We start from the raw sequence: 17316 nt of genomic DNA on the forward strand, positions 1-17316 counted from the left end.
AGTAAAAGTATTATTTTGTTTTCACTTTTAGAAGAAATAAGTCAAAATTAAGATATTAAAAATTAAGAGAGGGCACATATTTTAACCCTTTTCAAGCTAAAAAAAAAAAACAGTTACTTGAAAATATTTGTAATGGAATTTTATGCTTTCAATAAGATGAACTAAAAAAATTAAACCCAAAAAACCAAGTTGAAAAAAATGATTTAACAGACAAATATGTCAAATAAAAGTGAATGCAAATTATTAATAACTTCAATAGTATCTCAGTGATAGTAAATGAAAACTGACCAGACGCAAGGTGGAGTTGTTGTAGCTCTATTTATACACATCAGGGTCAAACCCCTCTTTTAACAACACAGAACTCTTTAAAACAGGAGTTTAGCTCCTAAATGCCTGCATGTGGCTTGTTAAACAAACAAAAAAACACTGCCTCATTGAGTTATCAATAAATAATTCAAATGACAATCATTTACAATATGTTACAAAAGCAGTAAATACTGGGTTCTGTTATTGTATATTTACATCTGTGCAAACACTCACAATTATGTACACACACACACGCTTAAAGTCTGGAAAACTTAGTTTCAGAATCTACCACTTATTGGCTTCATATTCATTCGGCAGGAAACAAAAATCCTAGTGTCGTGGGAACAATAGCGTAATAAATTTAAGGTAACAAGTTCAACCCTACCTTTGATGCAACTACACTGCATTTGTGTTATCAGTCATTGTGTTTAGAGTTTGTTAGATATTCAGTCCCTGTAATGATAATAATCGCACGAAAAGGAGCCCTTGTCCCTTTTAGTAGTGTGGCTTTCACCAACTCAAACATTCAGGTAAAAATAACCCAACCAGATTGTGAGGTCAGAGTAAAGCGCGTCTCATACACGGAGTGTGTCCACACAATCTCCTATGGCTTTAGAGGGTTTTTCAAAAATGTGTTTTGTACAATTGAAAGTCACAAAGACAAAACACGCGTACAATCCGCGGCTCCACTTACAGATGCATGCACACGCATGCAAACAAAAGACAAAGACAAGAAAAGACGGATATACAGACAATATGGCAGGTCTTATGTTTTCTATACATGAGGTCGCGCTGTAAACTGGAGATTTTGTTGTTGTTTAAGTGTCCTGGGTGTGACTCATAAGACAACAGCCACAGAATGATCAACACACACACACACACACACACACACACACACACACACACACACACACACACACACACACACACACACACACACATTAGAGCCCAAAGGCTGTCGTGGACCCTGCCAGTCTATTGCACTTCCTACAGCTCTGTCGCACTCTGGTTAACATTCTTCGGTCCAATATGAAAGAGGCGAGGCAGTGATGGGCTCCACCTCATGCATCAGTCTCCATGAGGAGGTGGGAGGGTCGTCTCTGTGACGGACAGTTCCTGCGCGAGGTCATTGAAGCGGGCGATGTAGTCGACGCTGCTCTCGCTCATCATACAGGCCAGCTGGGTATCCACCTGGTGAGGTAAAACAGCCAATCAGTGTCCAGTTATTATGCAGACAGAACCCACATGTACGCTTAAGTCAGCATTTGGTTATTGCTTATATTTGTTAAGAAAAAAAGAACACATTAATATGATATGGTGAAAGTTGGCTTCTTCTTATAATAAGGGGGCTATTCTTTACAGATGTGTGAGACTTGCGTTGGTGTCTTGCACCATTGGCAGTGCCTCATGTGAGTGCTGCATGTTTAAGACACTGTGGCTGGTTTTGAAATGCTATTCTGTCACACTACTCTTACTATTTCTGCAGTATCCAGTATGTGTGCTGTGCATAGTATACTCATTTTCTTTAAGCATGAAATACTCGGATGACCTACAGTTGAAGTGAGAATTTTTAGCCCCCCTGATTTATTAGCCCCCTGTTTATTTTTACTCCAATTTCTGTTTAATGGAGAGCAGATTTCTTCCACACATTTCTAAGCATAATAGTTTTAATAACTCATCTCTAATAACTGATTTATTTTATCTTTGCCATGATGACAGTAAATAATATTTTACTAGACATTTTTCAAGACACTTCTATACAGCTTAAAGTGGCATTTAAAGGCTTAACTAGGTTAATTAGGTTAATCAGGCAGGTTAGAGTAATCAGGCAAGTCATTGTATAACGATGGTTTGTTGTGTAGACTATTGAAAAATATATATATTGCTTAAAGGGGCTAATAATATTGTCCTTAATGGGTTTCAAAAAATTTAAAACTGCTTTTACTCTAGCTGAAATAAATCAATTAAGACTTTCTCCTGTAGAAAAAATATCAGACATACTGTGAACATTTCTCTGCTCTGTTAAACATCATTTGGGAAGTAATTTAAAAAAGAAAAACAATTCAAAGGGGGGCTAATAATTCTGACTGAATCTGTTTAATATAACTTGCATCACTACAGAAGCTGCATTTGATTGGCATACTACCACACAACTCGTAATTAGCACTGGGAAGATATGGCCTAATCTAAGATTTTTTTTTTTTTTTCACAAAAAAAAAAAAAGGAAAAAAAGATTTACGATTTAAATCAATTCCGCGCTCTTCCCCCCCAAAAAAATGGGTGAGAAAAAAAAAAAAAAAAAACTAAACGATAGGAAGATATATATGAAAACATATATATTTTTAAGTTGTGTTCTCGCAAATGTTTTGTATTCCCTTGCAAAACTGTTGTTCAACAAACACTTCCTGGTTACTTCATACATGTCAACCCTCCCATAATCTTGAAAGCATGTTGAAATTAATATAAAAATGTCTGCATTTTATTTTTTTTCCCCATCACGTCCCTTCCAGGTCTCTAACGGGTCTCTTTCGGGTAATTAACATATATAACCTTAATTATATTAATAGGATATAAATTATAGGATATAAAAATGCTAAAGAAAAAAAAAAGCTGTCATATAAAGATCAAATTTAACAAGATCTATGTATAATTGCATACAAGACTTTTATAATATTATTAATAATAATATAAAGTAAACTTTTTATACAATTACAGTGAAAGTTAACCACAGTAAAAGTGACCTCAATGGTTGTTAAAATGGGACCTTTTTCTTTTTCCTTTTTTTTTTCTCCTTCAATAAACATGCATTCAGGTTTATTTATTTGTATTTAGTGTTATAATATTAGAGATGTAACAATTTTTGGCCAATAAATTTATCGGACGAAAATACTATGCCAGTTAAGGAATGCTCAAATTTTTGTGGCTTCAGTTATGTTGGGGTACTCCTTTAAACCTAGAAGCATTAAAATCTTGTAATTTCTCTGAGTTCTTCCCTGTTCGCTGCCATGTTGTTTGTGTGTTTCTATGGCAAATGCATGGGTAACTATGCGGAAACCCAGAAGGGAGGGTTGCAAGTGTTAGCATGAAAACCGATTTTCATTTAAACAAATTGATGTAAGCTTCACACTCATGTTAACCGATAAAATAGATTTATCGCCCAGCCCTACTCGTAATATATTGGCAGTATGCAATATTCAAACAATAAACAGCATGCAAATATTCTGTATGTGTGGAATCCCCAGATTAAATACTGCTTTTGCAAAAATCTGATGTATGCATCTGAGAATTTGGCGTGGGATACTCATTCCCAGAGCATAAGACTGAATGATTGGGAGTTTGGCACTGGTACTGTAGTTGTAGGGTAGGGTGGCATGGTGGCTCAGTGGTTAGTACTGTCACCTCACAGCAAGAAGGTTGCTGGTTTGAGTCCTGGCTGGGCCAGTTGGCATTTCTGTGTGGAGTTTGCATGTTCTCTGTGTTGGCGTGGGTTTTCTCTGGGTGCTCCGGTTTCCCCCACAGTCCAAAGATATGGGGTACAGGTGAATTGGATGAACTAAATTGAACGTAGTGTATGGATGTTTCCCAGTGCTGGGTTGCAGCTGGAAGGGCATCCACTGTTTTTAACATGAGCTAGAATAGTTGGCGGTACATTCTGCTGTAGCGACGTCTGAAATGGAGACTGAGCCAAAAGAAAATGAATGAGTTGTAAGGTAACAATTTGAGCAGTTGTACTGTATTAACATTCAGTGCAGGTCATGTCACGTGACAACATTGGAGCACACTACCTTTTGAAAAATTCTTATTTATCAAGAAATGATTCTTTTTATCGCCAGCAAAGTGACATTTGTCTATTTGAATAGTGTTTTATTACTGCAAATTGAGTTGTCATTATTCATGCACACCCCTGGTGAAAACAATGATAAAAGAAATGGATGAATGTCACATTTAATTTGCATACATCCTTTGAAACACCCACACTTCCTGTTTATCTCCAGGATGTAAAAAAAGAGCACCTGGCAGTAATGCACCATATCAAATGACATTAAGCTAGAAAACAGCAGCTGTGGATGTTCTGTTTCCTCTCACCTCGGCTGCGTCCGGCAGGCCGCGGGACTGAAAACAATCGTGGGAGTTGCTGTCTAGTAAACTGGGCCCAAGTAAGGCTGTGCTACTGGATGGGGGCAGGGCTGTCCTTCTCGTCTTATCAGGAGATGCCAGACTTGCTGTAAATAGGAAAAAAGGATGCACTTGTCAGTAGTGCTGAGACTAATGAAGGTTTGCAGTTAGAATGAAAACAGGTGAACATTTTCTTTAAAATGTTTCTTAAAGTATTCATTGGAAGATGTAGTGGCATGTCTATGCATGTTTAATAGGCATACAATCTAGAATAGGATCTTTTATCTTGTATATTTAAATAAAAGCATCTTTAACACTCATTTAAAATGTAAAACTAGTTACAAAGCTGTTATATTATCATTTTATTTCCTGCTATTACTAGTCATCATCCAACTGAGAATGAACAAGCGATATAGCTGGAGATGTGTTTGATGCTTACAGAGCAGACAGCCCAGGCTTGAATCCGTAGAGTCATTGGGGTACCACTGAGGGTCGTGAGTGGGGGACGGCATCCAGCTGTCACATGAAGAGGGAAGGAGCTTAGATCTATCACTCCCATTCAGCTTAGGAGGTGAGAGCAATGATCCATCTCCTGTAGAAGAGATGAAAGTGAGACATGAAGTGAGTGCGTAGCTATAACTATCAGCTTGTTTCCACTGAGGGGTACAATTTGGTACAGTACAATGTGGTATGCGTTTATTTCTGTTTCAACTGACAGAAGTACCTAAATATTAAACCGTTTTGTACCACTTTTTTCAGACACTTTCATACAGACAAAAGTACATAGGGGTGGATATGAATATATAGCTAGACCCGCTGGAGAACACTGATAATGCGCACAACAGGCTAGAAGAACTACTACACAGAAAACACAATTTTTAAATTTACAGCCAAAACATGACACCATAATAATAGTAATAATAATAACAGCCACATGCCCAGAAGCAAAGACAAAATCTGCTGCATGTCCTCCAATGTTGTTTATGTGGCCATTCGCATGTAGTGAAAAGCAGGCATGGAAAAGATGCAATTTGTGAACACCACATTTGGCTTTCTTCTTCAAGCAAGAATGATGTTGATTGCAAGTTTCCAGTGTGCACCACGCCTACCAAGTAATGGTACTGTTGGCAGTGGAAACATGAGCCTGATCAGAGTGACTAGTACCAAATTGTACTGAACCTAACCATTCAGTCGAATGAGCCATAAAGCAAAACAGTCACACAAGTCATACCATAGTGCGAGTTGATGGCGAGCTCAATAATGGAGTCGCTAATTTGAGTTTGTGGCTCTCCAGAAGGAAGAGACTCCTCTGGGGGGCCTGGCAGGGAGATATCCAGTAGGGAGGCAACACTAGGTGGGGCTAAAAGAGACTCTCCGCCTCCTGGTGATGGTGGAGAAACGCCATTCTGCAGGGATTCCTGCAAACACAATAGAATAGATCAAGGTTATGCTGGTAAACGAAAGCTAAAACCAAACTATTAAGTATATTAACAAACTATTAACAAAAAAGTAAAAATTCTAAGTAAATAAGAAAAAACTAGATTAGTCACTGCAAAACTAACTGAAAATAATAATTAGTACAATTAATAAGCACTGACCTATGACTGTAGATGTGCTTTTAAAGACAAACACATCAGTTCTGATTATATACTGAAGCATCTTTTCTATATCAAACATCTTATAACATGCATGACCTTTTAATATGAAAAAGTTTTATTTATTTGTTGCATTTGTGTGGTTTTTGTCTTCAGTATTTGAATAATTGTATTTTTTTATACTTAGAGCTTTGCACAAGAGTTGTAAGCTGTAAACACTTAACAGGTCAACACTGTAGGGGTCCTGTTAACTCTACTAAACTATAATTACTAAAACTGAAACTAAACTAAAATAGAAATGTTCACAAAATTAAAACTTCTCTACAGAATTATCCCAATCAATCTACAATTATTCATTATTTTCCAAATAGAGATGGTCAAGTCATCTGCTCAATATGTATTCATATGGCAATATGTATCGCAGAGTAACAAAATATTGCAATGTTAGATTTTTCCAGTATCGTGCAACCCTACCTCAGAGACCAAGATTTGATAAATTGCGCACCCAAAGTTAAAGGAGGATTTAGGGGTAGGGAGTGGTTTATTACCTCAGAAGGCTCCTGGTCCAGTATATCAGGCTCCATCTCAGGTGCTGCAGGTGCAGAGCCCATGGCGTCCTCAGACTCCACAATGGCCTTGTCTATACTAGGGGCCTCTACTTCACGACAGGGACTGCCAGGGATAATGCCTGCAGATTTTGCTGCCAGATCAATTGCACCTGGAATAGGTTCAAGAGAAATTTTAGAGGGCTGTAGCGAGTTTTCAAATGTTTTATGGATAAATGCGTCTTTTATCCATTCTTACTGGAGAGCTGAGTAACAGGTGCAGGACTACCGGTAGAGGATGATGCTTTTGAGGAGGGTTGGCGGTTTGGGGCAAGACGTGTTTGTATCGGACGAAAAGATCCAGTGCCTAGATTCAAAACAAAGAGAAATGTCGGATTAAGACAGATGCCTTGATTTAAAAATTAAATTAAATGAACAGTGAACCTAATAATGAAAAATCTACTCGACCTTAATTTGTTCCAGATAAGTTTAAGAATGCTTCGATCGATCGGCTAGAGATGGGTATCAGCAGATAATCACATTTTATAACTCGATTGGTACTCGTCAATCTACCCGATCTCATGATTTTACAAAGTTTGCACGTAGAGAAGATGCACATGTGCACCCAACAGCGCTATAACATGCGAGAAGAGAAATGATGCGTGGGGCACGAGCGATTGCTGCTATGAGCAAAAGTAAGATCGCAAGAGGAACATCATTGTTCTAAGCATTGCAGTTGTTAGGTTGAATGAATAGATATAGCATTTTGTAATATACTTATGGCAATAAACAGAAGTTTATAGGCCTATTTCCTTTTAGTAAAGAAGTTATTTGTTATATATATATATATATATATATATATAAATAAAAGTGTGCATTTTAACTTCTTATGCATCAAATATGAACTCCAAACTTTTTCTTCAGTCAGACATGTTAAATGATTATTCCATTTGCAATGTTTTAAATTGCTGTAATTTTATGTATTTTTTTGTGTAAAGCTGCTTCTGACCTTGACGTGTCTACACTAAATAGTTATAAGAGACATGTTTATATGCAACATTATTTATTCTTATAGGCAAGGAGAAAACTCCACTCAACTTACCATACTTTGAGGGGAAATGTGCTTTTATTAGCATAAAGCATCAGAATCTGTACTTGGTATCGGCAAATCATGATGACAAAGAATCGGTACTTGCTATTGGCTTCAAAATTCCTCATCTGAGCATCACTAGTTTGTGTTTTTGGACTGTTGAACACAAAAGAATACTGAAGAATGTTTTAAACCTGTAACCATTGACATCCATAGTAGAAAAAAAAAACATAATGATGTCAATGGTTACTAGTTTACAACATTTGTTGGCATTTCTGCTTTTGTGTTCAGCAGACCAAAAAAAAAAAAAAGAAACAAGAGTGCAGATGTTTCTTTTTTTGAGTGAACTAGGGCTGCAAGATATTGGAAAAAAAAGTGATTGCAATATTTTCTTTTTCTGCAATTATATGAATGTAAATTCACAAGATGACTTATTACTCTGTATTTGGATATTTGGAGAGAATACATAATGTTAAACTGATCATGATGGGGAGTGAATTCGCATAAAAAAAACTAGTTACAAACATTAATTAATAAAATAAAATAAAAATGAAATAAACAGTACGTTATGGTTTTCTGCAGAGCCTAACAATATTGAGGTACAGAAATAAAATAATTACATGTAAAATTAGACTTTATACAGTAGTCAACATATGAAATGGATTAAAACCTTTCACCAAAGTTGTCCTAAAACTAATCAACAACATCAAAATTGTCCTAAGACAAGATTGGAAAAAAAAATTGTTTAATTACAATACAAACTTGACGTTGCAGATCCTGCGATCCTTGACTATTACACGTTAGCACATTGCAATATCAATGCTGAAACGATATATTGTGCAGCCCTAGGGTGAACTATCCTAAGTCAGACTCAAAAATGCATGATCGAACTGAACCATGTTAGATCAGGTATTTGGATACTTTTTTTTGTCAATCCCATCACAAATGGACAATGCTAAATTTAAGTGTTATAAGAATCTGAAATATTCTGAACTTTTCGTCTTTAGACTACTTACAAGAGTAGTTCAAATCACTGCACTGCTTATGGTGTAGATCAAGGATGACCAAACTTGTTCCTGGAGATTCGGTGTCCTGCAGATTTTAGCTCCAACCCTAATCAGACACACCTGAACAAGCTAATCAAGGTCTTACTAGGTATACTTGAAACACCCAGGCAGGTGTGTTGAGGCAAGTTGGAGCTAAACCCTGCAGTGTAGATGCTCCTGTGGTTAAATGCGTTCAAACACCTAACAATCACCTACTAAAGGCAGATTTATACTCTACATGTACACTAGTTTGCTTGAGTGTGCGCAGCGACTGATGTCATCGTGGTGTCTGCGGAGGTTCGCTTTAGGTGCGTGAGACATGCTTTTGGCTGGTGGAGCGCACGATATTTTTTGAGACTCAAGCAAACAGTTCATGCAATGCAGCATTTCATTAAAGTTGAATATCAATCACTTTGAAGAGATAATCGTGATCATAGAGATAACCAGATGGACAATAATTCTTGGCTAGAAATTGCAGCAGCTGTGGGAAGGTGGAAAGTTTTTTGTTAAGTTTAGAAAAACTTGAGGGATAAGTTTGTTAACCAAAACGAGAGGCAAAGGCAAAAGTGGAGACCCATGTGGTTTAAATAAACAATTACAGATTTTCCACCATTCAAAGGTTTTACACTGATGTATATATTACAATTTTGAATTTAAAACAATTTAATAGCTACAAAACTAAAATGTAGTCACAAATTATTTCTTTGACAACTGGAATCGAACATTTGAACTTATCGGTTTACAATATACTGATGCCCTGTTTTTCTAGGCTTTATTGGTGATAATGTTCAGAAATGTTGGAACATTATTGTCTTGTCATATAAGCAGATGACACAAACTAGCCAGGCAGTAATGTGTCAATTGTTGGGCGGGCTAAATCTATTAAAAAAACGTCAGTATTTTTTTGTAAGTGAACTTTTTTTGTTTTTATTCTTGCCATAATAAAAATATAATTGTAGAGCAACCCATGTTCTGTTGTCATTAATATTTAACTTTAATAGGCAGAACTGTCTGAAATATGAACATAAGGAAGCAATGCATCAAAGTTTTAGGACAACTACAGAACATCTGGAGATAGTTAGCAAGAGACTGCTGACAGCAATGACAGGCATCACTTCTATTAGGACTTTTTTTTGCTAATTTGGCATTGGTTAAATGATCTCTATGCAGCACCTTACATTGCATTAGACCATGTCTGGCGCATATTTAGTAGAAGTGGACCATCGTTATAATATCTTTCCATTGTTCTTCCGCAATACAAACACCAAGGTTGTTTTCCCAAGATTCTTTAAAAGAAACCGTAGGGTTTTCATTTAGTGTGCCTTTTGTGTTAATATTTAAGTTGTAAGTGTTTACTTTGTAATATTGAAAGAGCAGAAAAAGACCCACATACACCAAACCCTCAAACAAATTAAGTTAAAAGCTGACAAAAGTGTCACATTAATACACCAGCTGTTAATGGGAATGGGTCACTTATGAATCCGGTCAACCAAAATGCATCTTAATTGTAGATGCTAACAGGGCCTTGGTGTTATAATTTATGTAAATTACATTTTAAAGTGTGGCACCATGCATGTATGAGTGAATGTGCATTTAAAGCTATGCACAAGTGTTTGCCTGGGCTTTTTACCTGTAGCAGATGAATTTGAGAGGATGGAGAAGGAGCACACATGAGGCGAGGTGTCTCCTGCTGTTCGTGGCAGCAATGTTCTCTGTGTACAAAACACATATGATCAAGCTGTTAGTATTTGGCACCTGAATGTTACAACAACCACAGGAAAACAGATCCAAAAGTATAAAGCAAAGCAGAAATTCCACTTCCTATTTCTCTTTGATAAATTAGGACTTACCTGAACCACCAGAGGTTTCCTCAGTGGACGACCCCTCCCTATTTTCCGCTGCTTCGAAAATATATCTGACTGAAGACAAAGTAGAGGAAAATTAGAGGAAAAGACTGTTGATGGAATGAAGAAATTACATATTTACTCCCCAAAATAAATCTAAATTTCAATGTACCATTCAATCATACAAGATTGTATAAACACTACGGTTTGTTATGTTTGTGGTGTGCACAGAAACACACCCACACCAAAAAACTATTTTTAAGTAAACAGGCCTAAAATAAACTGAGACATTAAAAAGGAAATTTACAGTTTTGCAAACATATTTTAACCCTTGTGCGCTGTTGAGGATGTTTTTATCCACTCTGGGGTAATTTTGAGTCTCAATATGGACACACCATTCTCTTCATCTCAGCAAATGGAATAATCTTTGCTGACAAATCTTATTTTGGAAAAATAGTTTGAAAAAAAAAATACATTGAGTAAATTGACTACCCTTTCGTTATGCTGGTGGTTGTTTTTGCCCCATTGACTTACATTATAATTACATTTTATGATTGCCACAATGCCATCTGATCATGCATTCTTGATTGTTGCTGGTTGTCCATGTTGGGAAAAGGTACAATTTGTAATTTTTACTACTAAATTAACTTTAATATTAATGAAAATAGAAAATACTTTGAACTGTAATATTTGACTGATTTACAGTAACTTTGACTGACATCATAAAATTTTATTTATATATGCTATACAGCTTAAAGTGACGTTTAAGGGCTTAACTAGGGTAATTAGGGTAACTATGCAGGTAAGGGTAATTGAGCAAGTTATTATATAACGATGGTTTGTTCTGTAGACTATTGAAAAAAATATAGCTTAAAGGGGCTAATAATTTTGACCTTAAAATGGTTCATAAATTAAAAACTGCTTTTATTCTAGGCGAAATAAAACAAATACGACTTCCTCCAGAAGAAAAGATATTCTCAGACATACTGTGAAAATTTCCTTCCTCTGTTAAACATCATTTGGGAAATATTTAAAAAAGAAAAAACTGTACATTAATAAAATGGAGACCCCCTAAACTTTTAAATGGCAGAAAGACTCACACTGATGGAGTCCAGCTGTTGGCGAAAAGCGAGCTCTGCCTCCTTATTAGGGGAGAACATCCGTGATTGACGGGAGCTGTTTGGAGGCAGGGTCGTCGGGACAGCAAACCCTTCACTGTCTCCTCCGGAGGCCAGCAATGAGCGCGGCAGGTTCCTTCCACCTGTAGAGAACAAGCCCATTTAACTCCAGCTTGTCATATTGATGGATGCAGAGTAGCAGCAATGTTACAACCAAGTCAATAAATAAAGTTCTTTCTCATTCAGAAAGCGTATGAAACTTGTAGTTATCTGTTGCTGCTGTATTAACATGCGAAAATTACACTTAAGGCAGTTTTGGGAGTATATGCATTACAGTGACTGTACATAGACATCAGTAAATATTTGCCTTATGCTGTGGTCATACTGGGATTTTCCTCCCATAGACTTCCATTCATACGCACGCAAATGCGTCAGACCGGAAACGCAGGGTCATGCGTCAAGTTTTGCAGGTTACTGCGATGCAAAGATCAAGCTTGGTGAACTCTGACCTGCGAAATGGCATCACTTGACTGCGTGAGACCAATCGAGGATCAAAACATGACCTCTCAGGACAGAAATTTAAAACATGGAGCAATCACTCGCTTTTTAATGTCTAATAATCCTGTTTAATCCTGCCCCTTTTCGCAGTGCTGTACGACAGAATTTCGCACACACAAACTCTAGTGTGACCGTAGCTATAATCTGAATAAGTCAATAATATGATTAAGGCAGGGGTGTCCACACTCGGTCCTGGAGGGCCGGTGTCCTGCAAAGTTTAGTTTCAACCCTAATCAGACACACCTGGGCTGGCTAATGTGGACTTCACGGGACTCCACACTTGTAAACATTCGCTCCATCGGGCTCGCGCAGCTCTCGGTCCCGCCCAGACTCATCAGCCCTACCAAGCCGACCAATCACAGAGCTTGCGCTACGCAGAAGTATAAATCAGCCTTAAATCAGACTATTGTCTTAATCACATTAAATTCGGAGTGTTGCTGTCCATGTAAACATACGCACTGGCTTTAAAGATTAAATGTTTCAATGTTGTAATGATTTTATTCCAGTTTCATGTTCATCTAAAAGTAATGCAATGAGTTTGGGGCACAACTCTATGATAACCAAAAGCAAACTGAAAGGTCCCTTGATTTTTGAGATGCAGAAAATGTGGACAAAATCACAGCATCTAATCATAAAACTAAATTAGCTGCCGTGGTGGAAAGAGTACTGAAAAATACCATTAAAAAAAAAGTACCATTACTTGCCTAAAAATGTAGTGCGAGTAGAGTAAAAGTATCTTTTGTGAATATTACCCAAAGTAAGAGTAAAAAGTAGACCTTTCAAATGAGAGTAGTGAGTATTAGGCTATAAAAAACTGATGCATTTACATGCAATTTGTGGAAGTATGCAAACGTAACATTCTGTAGTGCATTTAGTTATTGCCCAGCAGGCAAAAGATGTTAAAATTAGGTTAGATTTAGGTTGTGACGTCAGGTCTAGCCAGCATCTAAGGACAGCATTATTTTGATGTCCAATAGTGACATCAAATATTATTGATATTCGGTTGTGTTGGAAAGTGACCAAAATACAACGTCGAACCAACATCTTAAACAACGTCATATTGACATCAAATACTGACATTTATTTATCGGGTATCAACTCAATTTTCATTTCCAAACAAAATGCAATGTCCCCACGACGTTTGGGTACAAAATCAATCTGACATCATGTTGACGTCTTGTGCCTGCTGGTTGTTTAAGGCCATTTCGATCATCAGTACAGTAACAGTCTAAACAGTCTAAACAGTTTGCGGCAATTATAAATCGCCTATGTCCTGAGGTAGTTCATTATGATGTGTTTGACCTTTTGTGTGTGATTTGATTGGACTGGACTGATTTTTCTAATTTCCACAGACAATAAAAAATAAAGTAGTGGAGTAAAAGTACCAATATTGCACTAAAAATGTTCTCAAGGGAAAGTAAAAGTACACATCTTTAAACCTACTTAGTAAATTGCAATTACTAAGACAAACTACTTTAATATACAGTAGTTTGAGTATTTGTAATTTGTTACTTTACACCAATGATTATCTGTATATTAACATGAAATGTCACAGAATCTGGATGCCAAAATTAACAGTATTGTCAAGCTGATTAGGACTAGCATGCAATTATTAAACCAGAAACCATTAAACCTTTTTAAAAAGTGCCTATTTGAATGAAAGATTTTATTTACTTAACAAACACAAGCACATGGTGTTTGTCTTTGGCCTCATTGTACCAAGACAAGAGCACATAAACGTCATCTCTAAATTATAATGTAAAAACTGAGTTTAGAAAAGTTTCAAAGCAGAAATAAACAGAACCCCAAAAAAAACAAAAGAAAAAAAAACAAGTTGAGATTTCAAATTTCACAGGGCCTTGCAAATGGACCACATCCCAAATTGAACTGCTGAAATAACACACTTAATCTTAAAAGAATACACAATTATATCTAAGTGTACCTGGATTGTTCAGAAGTATTTTTGAGCGTGCTGCATGCTGCTGTCGACCCCAGCTAGGACTGCGGTTGGCCCCAGCTGGAGTCCTGCCTGGAGGAGTCACAGATGACTCCTCTTGACCTGACTTGAGTGGTGAAGTACCAACTGAACACACCTCTGGGGTCTGCGAATTAGGGAAAAATGTCAAAGTTAAAATACATTTAAAAAAATCTATACATTTTTAACACAATTGAACATAAGAATAGAAACTGTCAAATGATTCCAAATGCAAGGAAAATATAATTTGGTCAATTTATGGCATTAGATTAATTTAAAATTTCTAACAAAATCTTGAATTGTGCGTTAAGGTCTGTGCTACCTGCAGTAATTTGTGCGAAAACCTGATGTTTTTTTGAGGTTAGAATTTCATTAAAAACTGATTGACCAATGAGACTGACACTAATGTTCACATGCCTGGAGCTGTTGAAGTTACAGTAAAACATAACTTAGTGGCACTCCAGCACAAAACAGTCTAGACAAGCACACATTCCTAATGACAAAGAAGGCCGGAGCTGCTGCTATTTGTGCTTTGTTTTGTTTGCCAGTTAACAGTGACTAGTTTTAATAAGCACATAAGCGCTGTCTCTATTCCTCTTCTGAAGTGTAACGTTACGTAGAGCCACCTTGTGTATTTCTGTTTTTTATTAAGCAGCATCTGGATTCAGGGAGTGATTTTTGTGTGTTCACTCAGCTCATCATCATAAATGCTGAAAAACGCTGATAATATTCATAAGTGAAAATTGCCCTGGTGATGCATGTGCCTTTAACATTCAGGTTTCATATGGTCCTGGAAAACCTGAAAAAGTCATGGATTTTTGACATGGCATTTTCCAGGTCTAGAAAAGTTGATGAAAAACAGAAAAATCCACAACGCTTTAGGAAGAAATATACAGAACTATTTTTATACTTGCATATTATAGAACCAGGTCAGTCTCAGAAATTATACATTTACAAAACAAAACTCATATATGCACAGCACAATTCACATTTACCAAATCCAATTTGTAAATTCAAAACTCAATTTATAAATACAACACACAATTTGTGAATTCAAAAGTGAAAATCCTAAATTTTCACCAAATGAATTGGGTTTTAACTTACAAATTAGATGTGTATTTTTGAATTAGATTTAAATTCATGAATTGGATTTGTGTATTTACGAAATGTGTTTTGAATTCATAAACTGGATGTGTATTTTTGAATTTACGGATTTGATTTGTATATTTTTGAATCGTGTTTTGAATTCATGAATTGAATGTGTATTTTTTTTAAATAGTGTTTTGAATTTACGGGTTGGATTTGCGTATCTAATTGTGTTTTGAATTCACAAATTGGATTTGCGCATTTTTAATCGTGCTTTGAATTTGTGTTTTGAATTTAAGAATTAGATTTGCGAATCGTGTTTTGAATTTACGGGTTTTGAGTTCACAAATTGGATTTGCACATTTTTTTAATCGTGTTTTGAATTTGTGTTTTGAATTTACGAATTAGATTTGCACATTTTTTAATCATGTTTTGAATTTACGGGTTTTGAGTTCACAAATTGGATTTGCACATTTTTTTAATCGTGTTTTGCATTTGCGTGTTTTGAATTTACAAATTGGATTTGCATTTTTTTTTTAAATTGTGTTTTAAATTCACGAATTGGATTTGTGTATTTATGATTAGTGTTTTGAATTTATGAATTGGATTTGTGTATTTTTGAATTGTGTTTTAAACTTACAAACTGAATTTTGTGAATGTGAAATGTGTTGTGGAGGTATGAATTATATTTTGTAAATGTATTGTTTTTTAGACTGATCTGGCTCCATAGAATATAGTTATGTGGGCTTTACTTTTCTGTCCTTGGCCAATCACATGATCTCACATTATAAGTGCTGTCTAAGCCTTATCTAAATAAATTTTACAGATATAATTTTTAAAAATAATTTTCAATAGATTATTCAATAGATTGTTGCGTACTATACTACGTACTACGTGCTGTAATAAATTTGCATCGTCCCATATATCACGTATATATAGACAATACATGAAACTTTAGGTCATGAACATTTACTTAAAAGTCTTGGAAAAGTCATGGAATTTTAATCTTAAATGGTATACAAACCCTGTTACTTGTCTTGTGAAATTGTAGTAATCAAGTTTAAGTTTACACAAAAACAGCAACAATAACAACAAAAAAAGTGTCTCACAGGTTTAGGGTTGACCTCTGATGACACAAGCCTCAGGAGACACCGAAGCACATTTTGAGAGTTGGGTAGAACTGAGGGGGGGTTTGGCTTGGACTGCCATTCATACTCCAGTTGTAGTTTCCCTGGCTTGCCCAGCATGAGGTAGAGTTCTGCCAGCGTCACATTCTCAGAGACCTGTGAGCTCCAGCCTTCCTCTCGGATCTGTTGAGGAGATCGTCCAGTCCCGACCACTTCCTCAACACGTCCTTGAGCTTCTGATTGTGGCAGTGCTTTTTCTGACGCAACCCCTCCTGCTGTTCCAGGCTCATCCGTCCGGCCCTCTGAAGAGGCGGGGTCTCCCTGAGTGACAGTCTCAATTTGTTTGTCCCCCCCACCAGCATCGGTCTGAGTCTGACTTGCAGGCTCTTGCTCTGCAGACCCTGCTGGATTTCCCTCAGGGCCAATGGGCAGCAATGAAGTGATGGTTGGACTGACTGGAGAGGTAGTGTTCACGTTTGGATTTGCACTGGTCTCTAAACCGGCAGCTGAAGTGCTACTACTATCAGAACCTTCAACGGGATGTCCGTCGGTTCTTTTCGAGTCTCCTCCTACTGGGCCAGGCTTGCCAGATTTTCCTCTAGCAGGCTGAATTCCCAGAATGTGAGCGGCAGGCAAGTCTCTAATACCCGTCCGTCCTCGTCCACTCTCCTGCCAATGTACCGTGCAGGAAGCTTTTGAGTGCACGACTCGAGCAACACCAGGCAAAGCAGTAACTGTGCTGCTCTCTGCTGGAAACAAGAACAGCTCCTCGGACTCGCTAGACTGGGCCAGGCCATCAAGAGCTTCTCGTTCTGCCAAGCTCTTGCGCTGGACGTGACAGATTAAGGGAGAAATACTGTAATAGGTATGGGTACTGTAGCAGAGACATTTTCCAAACAGATCTATCACA

General features: G+C 36.9%; 1 protein-coding gene and 2 long non-coding RNA genes across 4 annotated transcripts in view; 1 reads left to right on the plus strand and 2 right to left on the minus strand.

The window, feature by feature from the left end:
• Positions 1–17316, minus strand: part of LOC137490042 (uncharacterized) — an 846477-nt gene that overhangs the window by 733588 nt on the left and 95573 nt on the right. The window lies entirely within an intron of this gene.
• LOC141381155 (uncharacterized) overlaps positions 1–17316 on the plus strand; it is a 29180-nt gene that overhangs the window by 3815 nt on the left and 8049 nt on the right. The gene's annotated exons all lie outside the window — the stretch shown is intronic.
• Positions 300–17316, minus strand: part of cramp1 (cramped chromatin regulator homolog 1) — a 28784-nt gene continuing 11767 nt past the window's right edge. For both annotated transcript variants that reach the window (XM_005163839.5, XM_003198078.7), the window contains exons 10-20: positions 16389–17234; positions 14161–14320; positions 11643–11803; positions 10549–10617; positions 10329–10410; positions 6822–6929; positions 6566–6735; positions 5654–5840; positions 4862–5014; positions 4393–4529; positions 300–1497 (exon numbers count right to left, since the gene is read on the minus strand). In XM_005163839.5, coding sequence (XP_005163896.1) covers positions 1375–1497; positions 4393–4529; positions 4862–5014; positions 5654–5840; positions 6566–6735; positions 6822–6929; positions 10329–10410; positions 10549–10617; positions 11643–11803; positions 14161–14320; positions 16389–17234 — 2196 coding nt within the window. In that variant the 3' untranslated portion in view covers positions 300–1374. The remainder of the gene's footprint in view (positions 1498–4392; positions 4530–4861; positions 5015–5653; positions 5841–6565; positions 6736–6821; positions 6930–10328; positions 10411–10548; positions 10618–11642; positions 11804–14160; positions 14321–16388; positions 17235–17316) is intronic.

The sequence above is a fragment of the Danio rerio genome, chromosome 3, assembly GCF_049306965.1.
Source record: "Danio rerio strain Tuebingen ecotype United States chromosome 3, GRCz12tu, whole genome shotgun sequence".
NCBI classification, from domain to species: domain Eukaryota; kingdom Metazoa; phylum Chordata; class Actinopteri; order Cypriniformes; family Danionidae; genus Danio; species Danio rerio.